A 9,921-nucleotide genomic window follows, 5' to 3' on the forward strand; every position below is an offset into this window, starting at 1 on the left:
TAACGTAGAGCCGGCCCTCCATATCCGCAGTTTCTTATCCCTGGTTTCGCATCCTCAGATTCAACCATGGACCATATAGTACTGTAGCATTTACTACTGAAAAAAATCCATGTATAAATGGACCCACACAATTCAAACCTGTGTTGTTCAAGGGTGTATCCGCTGTAATAAATCTTATTTTAAATGTATGAAATATGCCATTAAGTAAATGATGTAGAGGAATTCTTTTTAAAAGGAAAGACCTCACTGTTTTACACACACGCACAGATACACACAATGTTATATCAATTTTTGTTAATAAATTGAATATTAAGTCCTCTTACTCAACAGATTTTAAGGAACTGTCCTCTTAATTGCTTGCTTTAAGTGCTTTTAAAATATTTCTTTGAAAGTAGTTTTAAATACTTAATGAATACGACGGTTGTTTCCATGGGAAGGGCTATTTTGGTAGAATTTACGTGATTTTTGGTAATTTGGGATAAAGGATTGCTGTTGCCTCTTACCTGATGAATGTTCTCAGGGGTGATGGCTCGGGAAGGGTTGGTCCTGATGAAGAACACACAAACCCCAGTAAGAGCAACATCTTTTCCCTCCGTCACGAACACCTTAGGTTTTTTAATCTTTCCAGAAATAAGATTTATTCCTCCTGGAGAGCCAAGTTGCCCTAAAAATGCAGAAGAATTTTAGTTTCATTAATACTATTTCCATGTGGTCGCCTCTTAGAATGAAGTTTCCTTGTTAAAATATTGATATGTTGACTCAGCCACGTGCCCTAGAAGCTCCACCTCTTGGACAATCTCTAGCCTGAGGCCTAAAGGGATCTAAAAGGATCTTCTTTATCATGGTGATCATTTTACGATGGGCAAAAATATCAAATCCCTGCACTGTACACCTGAAACTAATCTAATATTGTAAGTCAATTATACGTCAATAAAATAAATAAATAATAAAAAGTAAATAAAAGGATCTGCTCGATTGCAGACCACAGGTTCATTTCAAAACTGTTGCTCCAGGAAAAAACAGGAATGCAAGAAACCGGAGTAAGAGAGTTTGGTCCAGAGCAGATTCTTGCTGGAGCTACAAAAGTCATCATTCATGGGAGGAAGGGTGAGGAAGGAGACAGCAACTATTGGCATGTGTCCTGTGTCAGGCCCTCTGCTTGGTACCGTGTCTACATTATTAAAACTCCCTACAACCCTGAGAGCAGCTGTGACCCGCTCCAAGTCACACACCAACAGAGCCGACATCAAAAACCTGTTCTGACTACAGAACTCCAGGACCTCCGCCTCCTGCTGTCCTGCTCCAGCTGGCCCTTCAGTATCGCTAGACTCAGGAGGCTGCTGTAGAGGTAGGACAGCACAGTGATGGGTGACGTGGGCTCTGCAGTCAGTCTCCCAGGGTTTCCATCTCGGGCTGAGCTTCCGAGCCACATGACCTGGAGCAAGTTACTTAATCTTTCTGTGCCTCAGTCTTCTCATGTGAGCAAGGCCCAGAGAATGCCAGGCCACTCAGCTCACGACAGGTGCCAGTCAAGTAAAAACTTTGCTGCTACCTCTTAGCTCTAATCTCTGCCCTGCTTCAAGCCTGACTCAGTCAGAAACTATGGTTAACATGATTGGGCAAAAGGGGTGGAAGGAGAAGTTGAGGGAGAAAAGGAGACCCATATGCTCCTCTACCACTGCAAATATTGACCGTCAGAGGCCCCTGCTGCAAGGGTGTTGGGGGATGGAAGGAAGGGGGAGGGCCAAGAGTAGAGAAGATTTAACTTTAGATCAACTAGTTTTGATCAACTGGATATTTTTAGTTTCTGAATTGAGACTGTGTTTGTAATTGGAAACAACCAGGGGCACTTTTTTTATCTAAGAATATCCAGAAAAGGTCATGGGGTTGTCTGGATTTCATTTCAAGGTCAGAAAAAAAGCTACTCCTACCGAAAAGGTTTAAAGGGAGAGTGGGAAACAAAAACAAGCTTGCATTTATGTTTACATCCCATGAACCTTTCTTACTCAATGTAATATTGACACACAAAGGCCAGCTTCACCCAGCGCATAGTTCATGGGTGAACTTATTCACCTGAGCTTATGTTTTGCAATCTGGGATATAATTTAAAATTTTTGTCTTCTGATTTTTTCACTCAAAATGTAATGCCCTTTCTGACCACAAAACATAAAATGGATAATTTTGGGAAAATGCCAGGCACTTATGCATGCATAATTTCCTCAGTTTTTAAACAAAAACCATGGTCATACTGTATTCCAAGAGCGATAACTATTTTCCTTTTCTTCCAAAAGGTCATAAAGGGATTGACCCTATATATGATTTTAATATAATCATAATATATTTGTTTATGTCCCTAGTTTGGCTTTAAAATTGCATTAATTCACATAAAAGTAGAATGGGATATGCCAGTTGAATCCACATAAAGATTTGCAAGTTTTTCTTAAGTGAAAATGGCTAAACTTGTCGCTCAATATTATTCCTTTGAATCACAGTCAGTAGAAAATGAACATGACATGATATTTAACTAAAAAACTACTGTTATTGGCAACAATTCCTAAGTTAAAAAGAAACAGAAAAGAAGCAGATGCCCAAAAGCAGTCCTAGAACATAACTGCACAGAATGAGCTAACATGTAAGGAAGGGAAGTCTCAAAATGTAAATTATTTTATTATTCTCCAGTTGCCAGCACAGCCTGCAAAGGAAAACAAAATACCCCAAATCAAGTTAGAACAACCAGGCTTCATACCCACCACCATTTGTCCTTTGCTTGGGGTGAAAACAGAACCTGTTGCACTGGGCTTCACCCCCCATACCTCACCACTGCCCACCTCTCCCACCCCCCAAGGTAAAAGTGGTCGGTGCTCCCAGTGGCCTCCTGCTTCATGCCATACTTGGATCAATCTAACAACACATTTCTGGGTTATGTCACATCAAATTTAAATACCTGTTTCCGCTACCTCCACATCCTGATAGTAAAACATGAGGTGACGAAGACCTCCACCAGCAAAAAGCTGATCGATTCTTTCAATCTGGGAAAAAGGAAAGGCAAAGTAATGACTGAATCAGAAACCACGTTTAAATCAGCAGTTACTATCATCTTTCTTATCTGCATAGGACTTCAGCAAACCATACAGAAAGGATCCTATCTTTTTAACATAAAACCATGAAAGACTAAATATCTTACCATAATAAAGACTAAATTCACAGAAGTGCTTTGATTAAGCATAAAAATATTTGCGGCATACACACATTTGAAAAAGACTGTCTCTCCATATTGGCTGATTTCCTAAAGTGCTGAGCTGTTAAAGGCAGACATAAATATTGATGAGTGTTTAATTTTTCACCCATTTGCAGATCAGAAAGAGAGAACAAACCTTTCAAAACCCGGTCTAACACACTACAGATAAGTAACATTCAATTCCGATAACTGCAGAAAGCCGCCATGATGAGAACACGTATGATCACGGAATACTCCATCCTATGGCAACTTAGTCCCCCCCATGAGGTTCGCTGTACATCTAGAGGTCTGCCAGCTGGCCTGCTACCAATGGGAGCACTCCTTTAAAACAGTCAATAGCACAATTTTGAATTCAAATGGGAAGAGAAATGATAAGATCTACATACCCATGGGGATGGCTACTGTCAATAAACCAAAAAATAACAAATGTTGGTGAAGATGCGGCGAGATTGAAACCCTGTGCACTGTCAGTGGGACTGTGAAATGGTACAGCTGCTGTGGAAAACAGTGTGGCATTTCCCCGAAAATTAAAAATAGAATTATTATATGATCCAGCAATTCTACTTCTAGGTATACACCCAAAAGAATTGAAAGCAGGGTCTTGAAGAGATATTTGCACACCCACGTTCACAGCAGCATTATTCACAGTAGCCAAAAGGTGGAAGCAGCCCAACTGTTCATTGACAGATGAATAAATAAATAAAATGTGGTATGTACATATGATGGAGTAGTATTCAGCCTCAAAAGGAGAGAAATTCTGACCTATGCTATTACATGGATGAACCTTGAGGACATCTTGCTAAGTGAAGTAAACCAGCCACAAAAAGACAAGTAGTGTATGATTCCACTTATATGATGCATCTAAAGTAGTCAAATTCACAGAGACAGAAAGTAGAATGGTGGTTGCCAGAGGCTGGGAGAGGGGAGGATGGGGAGTTGTTTAAAGAACACAGTTTCAGTTTTGCAAGATGCAAAGAGTTTTGTAGATTGGTTGCACAAGATGAATGTACTTAACACTACTGAACTGTACACTTAAATGATTAAGATGATAAATCTTATGTGTATTTTACCACAATTTAAAATAAAAATTTTCAACAGAAAAAATATAGCCTGAAAATTCAAGTGTGAAAAAAAAGCCCCCTTCAGTTTCTACCATGTTATAGATAAAACCACCATTTGTAAGAAAAAGCAAGTTGCCCTGCTTTCTCTGCTTACATTTCCTTGAGTGAGGATGCCATGGGGATGAAGAGGATGCACTCACTGAGATTAAATTTCAAGCCAAGAATGTGACGGGGGAGCTACTTCCATCAAGGTCAATCTTAAAACTCCCTCCCCGCCCTCCCCTCACCCTCAGGCTCAGTAAGTCTGAGACAGGATGTTGTCTTTAAGCCTCCGGGGGTCCTGACATTCCTGGGTCCTGAATACCGCATAGAGTGTGACTTGGGATTCCTACAGTTCAGAGCTTTTATTCAGTTATTCCACCTGCATTATCCCAAATCCAGATGTCTCTCCAAGCCTGGATCAGCCGTGTGAACTTGTCTCCTTCTATGCCTCCATTTGGGGGGAATAATTTTATCTACTTCCTGGTATTACGAAGATTAAATGGGATAATAGATAAAAATCAGAACAGAGACTGACATATGGTAAATATTCAATAAATGTTAGCTATGAGAAGGAGGAGAGAAAGGAAAAAAAGGACATTCCCTCGCCTAACTGATTCATTCTGTAGTTTAACTATTTTAGTGTTATCCACCCTGAATTGGTCCACTGACCCCAATTAACCCTACCCAAGTGGCACTGCAGGAAGGGATAAAGCCAGCAGAGGGCTAGAGGCGGCTCGTACAGGCTTGGGACAGCCAACTGACCGCAACTCTTCCCAACTCAGTGTTTAGTAACATCATATTGGTAATTTTGGAATCAGCCATGGTGTGAATATTTATACCACAGAATCAGGAAATGCTCAAACTAGTGCCTTCCTCCTTCCCCTTGCCCAAAGCTGGTTGTCAAACATTTACAAGCCTATCACTAAAAAATGTTATCAACAATGTGACATCCCTGTCAACAAAAAAGGCTTCCTTCCTTTCTTCTCTTTATTTCTTTTTTAACGCCTAAAAAGTTTAAAAAAAAAAAACTTCAGGAAACATCACAGCTCCTGGTATGCCTTCCTCCCTGCCCAGGAAACTGTATCTTCCCGTATTTTGGTCTTCCCCACCAACTAAATCACGCCCCAGGCTTTGGAGGGATATCAGGGCAGAAGATGGAAGTCAGGTCAGGAACAAAAGAAACCAGATTCAGCTGCCAAATCAAAGTCAAAGCCAGAAAAGTATGGCACGGTTCAATCTCCCAGGCTAGAACAGGATAAACTCAAAAAAAAAAAAAAAAAAAAAAAAAAAAAAAAAAAAGCCAAGATAAATCAGCAGCTGAGACAAGATTCTGTTCTCTAACCTCAGGTTCCAAAACGATGCCTGAGCCCAGCTTCACTGGATGTAGAGAGACACAGACATCACTGTCAGAATCTCAGAACTCGGGCTTCCCTGGTGGCGCAGTGGTTGAGAGTCCGCCTGCCAATGCAGGGGACACGGGTTCGAGCCCTGGTCTGGGAGGATCCCACATGCCGCGGAGCAGCTGGGCCCATGAGCCACAACTACTGAGCCTGTGCGTCTGGAGCCTGTGCTCCGCAGCAAGAGAGGCTGCAGTAGTAAGAGGCCCGCGCACCGCGATGAGGAGGGGCCCCCGCTTGCCACAACTAGAGAAAGCCCTCGCACAGAAACGAAGACCCAACACAGCCATAAATAAATAAATAAATAAATAAATATTTTAAAAAAAAAAAAAAAAAAAGGAATCTCAGAACTCAAATGTCAATTCTAAGTACCCCATTCAACATGGAGAGCTGGAGAGCCCAAGCTCATTCTGCCACCACCCACACCAAGCCAGAATAGGGTCCTGAGCATGTTGAAACACACACACTTCCCTAAGGCCCAGCACAGACCCTGCCATAGGACAACGTCAGCTGTGCCCTTCATAATCAAGTCAGTGAGAACTCAAATGCATCGCACCTGATTCCCCTCAAGAATGGCATCCTCCACTTCAGTTTTGTTGAGGTCCACGCAGGCAGCTACAATCGCAAATAAGTAGTCATGTCTCCCATCCAGACGAGCCCGCTTGGCTTCCTTCTCTTCCTTCAATCTTTGCTACAAGAAGGGAAGAAAAATGTTATGTGGCAACTGCTGTTCTCAAATGCATTCATTTTGTAATCATTTCATACTACTGTTGCTTTTTCAACTCTTGGGTATTCAGATAACAGACAGCTTAATGGTACCAGTTTTTATGTACTATCTTCTGTTTTTAGAAATAATGTTATTTCTATTATGAAAATAAGATGTGCTCATTGTTTTGAAATTACATAAGCCAAAAGTAGAAATAAAAATCATCTGCCAACCAGAAAGTATTACCGTTAACATTTTGTTCCAAATCTTTACAGACTTAATTTTACGCATATATAAGCATTCAACAGACACACACCAAAATCAAAAAGATCTCCACTTTTGTAAACATTTCCTAGGCTGCTAAAGAAATACTTATTCTTGTACACTATCTCCTATGTTTCTTGTTTGTCTACAGGTTCATATCTGGTTTTGAAATTAATTTCTGAATACCATTGCTTACTTTTTACCTGTTGACTGTTAATTACAATAACAAAGCAAGTCCACTGTAACCAACATTGGCCGTTTGAAGCATATCTTTCCATATGTGCTCTGTTCATACAAACATATGCAAACACATATACACATTTATATTTATATATAGTGTAAAATTTTTTCACGCATTTTTCCCTTAATAATACATCACAGACTTCTTTTTAGTTTAGTACAGACCATTCCAACTCCTGTAATAGCTGCAAAATATTCAACAGTATGGATGTACCATAATCAACCATTTTACCATTGGTGGATATTCAACTTCCAGTTCATTTTTTGAATCAAGTGCATTATCTTTAATGCTGACCAGTAGCTCCTGCTAGGTAGCCCCTCTGGATCCTTTCTTGTATTCAACAGTCATTAAACCTCAAATATGTACAAGCACTCTAGAGGTAAACACTACCCAGTGACCTCAAAAAAACTCATAGCCTGGTTGGCAGAATGTAAGCAGAAAATGTAAATATGAGAGGATGGCATCATGGTTGCTACAGGGGCATCAGATTTATGCAGGGGCATTAATGGGTCTTCAGAGAAGGAGTTGAAGGGAGGATTCCCCATCTAGCCCAGGGCTGAGGAGGGGTGGAGGTACAGGAAAAGTTTCAGGAAGAGGTGGCTTGAGCTCGAGTTGAAGGAGAGTTGGCCACACTCCCTGGGATAGAGGCATTTCTGCACATGCAGAGGCCAAAAGACATAAGAAAACTTAGCAAGTCTAGAAACCACAAGGCAGCCAGGATGGCTGAACTGAAAATAACTAGAAAGGCATAATAGGAGGGACTTCCCTAGTGGTCCAGTGATTAAGACTCCACGCTTCCACTGCAGGGGGCACAGGTTTGATCCCTGGTTGGGGAACTAAGATCCCACATGCCGTGCAGTGAGTCCAAAAAAAAAAAAAAGAAAAAGGCATAATAGGAAATGAGAAAAAAAGTCAGACCATAAAATATCTTATGGGCCATGTTAGAAAGTATAAATATTATCTGAAGTCCATGGAGAGTCACTGATGAGTTTCAAATCAGGAAAGATGTTTAGCTGTCTGTGCTGCATCAAAACATCAGTCATTCTGAAAGCAGTGTGAAAAGTGGATTGGAGGGACTTCCCTGGTGGCGCAGTGGATAAGAATCTGCCTGCCAATGCAGGGGACACGGGTTCGAGCACTGGTCCGGGAAGATCCCACATGCCACGGAGCAACTAAGCCCGTGTGCCACAACTACCGAGCCTGCGCTCTAGAGCCCGCAAGCCACAACTACTGAGCTCACGCACCGCAACTACTGAAGCCCACACGCCTAGAGCCCATGCTCTGAAACAAGAGAAGCCACAGCAAGGAGAAGCCCGCATACCGCAACAAAGAGTAACCCCCGCTCGCCACAACTAGAGAAAGCCCATGTGCAGCAACGAAGACCCAACGCAGCCAAAAATAAATAAAATTAAATCTTAAAAAAAAAAAAAGTGGATTGGAGTGATGCAAGCCTGAAGACAGGAAGGCCAGGCAGGTGGATCGTGGCTGCATTTCCCAGAGTCTGGGACAGTCAGACCATTGGGAATGTCGATCTGGAGCCCAAGGGGAAATTGCATTGCAGAGACAGATACAGATACTGGTTCTCAATACAGCACAATAGACATTATGGGCCAGATCTTTCCTGTAATTGTGTTTACAGGATGACTGCAGCACCCTCACAGCTCTTCTGCAATGTGGTTGTACCACTAACCTATCAAGAAATGGACTCTGTATCCCCTCCTCTTGGATCTGGCTGGCCCTGTGACCAGTTTTCACCAAAAGGATGTGGGAAGAAGTGAGACTATAAAACTTCCTAGGCTAGTCCTTAAGAGACCTTCGGCTTCTGCTTTTGCACTTGGGAATGCTCCCTCAGAACCCAGCCACCAAGCTATGAGAAGTCCAAACCCATGGAGAGACCACACGGAGAAAAGCCAAGGCATTCTGGCTGACAGCCCAGAAGATCTCCTAGCTGATACCCCAGCACCAACTTTCAAACTGTCTTGGACATTCCAACCTAGTCAAGCCAACAGATGACTGCAACCCAGCCAATGCCACATGAAACAGAAGAACCATCCAGCTGAGCCCAGCCACCCACAGAATCAAGAGAGATAATAGATCGTTGTTAAGAAATAACAGATAATTGATAAGAGATAGTTAAGCCATTAGTTCTCTTACGGTTTGTTATGCAGCAGTAGGTAACAGAGTAATCCTTGTTAGAATAATTCCATTGGTTGGACAGAAAGCAAATGGATTCAGACTTGAGAAAAGAATGATTGGTAAAAGAGAAATCATTCATGGAATGAATATCTCCACTTTTTTTTTTTTGGCCATGCCACATGGCATGTGGGATCTTAGTTACTGGACTAGGGATCGAACCTGCACCGCCTGCATTCGAAGCATGGAGTCTTAACCACTGGACCGCCAGGGAAGTCCTATACATGAAACCTATATAATGTTATAAAGCAATGTTACCTCAATAAAAATAAATTTTAAAAAATAATAAAGGTACTGAATATAAACTATTCCTTCCAGAAACTTGACTATAAAGGAAAGAAATGTGGTTACTAGTAGAAAGAGGGGAAGTTAGAGTCAAAGGAGAATTTTTTAAGATACAAAAGGCTTAAGAAAAAGTACAGAGGAAAAAGTTGGGGATTTCCGAGTGATTGAAAGGCAATCGCAAGACATGTGCGATTTATGTTCTTTTTTCCAAAACTGAAGGGAGACAAATTAGTTGGGCTTGGGGGTGGGGATGCAGGGCAAGGTTAAGGTTTAAAAAAAATAAACAATCTACCTACCTTTTTGCCGTTTCCCTGAAAAAAGAACACATGGGTCTTGACACAAAGTATACATTCCATAAACATCAAAAAGAAGTAAATTTAAATCTCTTTTCAACCGTGGCTAAAACCAGGAAAACGTCCTGTTCTTTGTTTTCCACACTCTCGGGCAGGGAGGAATAAAGGCTTTTCTCAGAGTGATCCTTCTGGGTTTGTACT

General features: G+C 41.5%; 1 protein-coding gene across 1 annotated transcript in view; it reads right to left on the minus strand.

The window, feature by feature from the left end:
• The window catches only part of DNAH5 (dynein axonemal heavy chain 5), a 200,715-nt gene extending 194,016 nt beyond the window's left edge, over nt 1-6,699 (minus strand). The window contains exons 1-4 of the mRNA XM_059916759.1: nt 6,691-6,699; nt 6,295-6,429; nt 2,945-3,029; nt 504-664 (exon numbers count right to left, since the gene is read on the minus strand). Coding sequence (XP_059772742.1) covers nt 504-664; nt 2,945-3,029; nt 6,295-6,429; nt 6,691-6,699 — 390 coding nt within the window. The remainder of the gene's footprint in view (nt 1-503; nt 665-2,944; nt 3,030-6,294; nt 6,430-6,690) is intronic.
• Between the last annotated feature and the right edge of the window lie 3,222 nt (nt 6,700-9,921).

This window comes from Balaenoptera ricei, chromosome 3 (assembly GCF_028023285.1).
Source record: "Balaenoptera ricei isolate mBalRic1 chromosome 3, mBalRic1.hap2, whole genome shotgun sequence".
NCBI classification, from domain to species: Eukaryota; Metazoa; Chordata; class Mammalia; order Artiodactyla; family Balaenopteridae; genus Balaenoptera; species Balaenoptera ricei.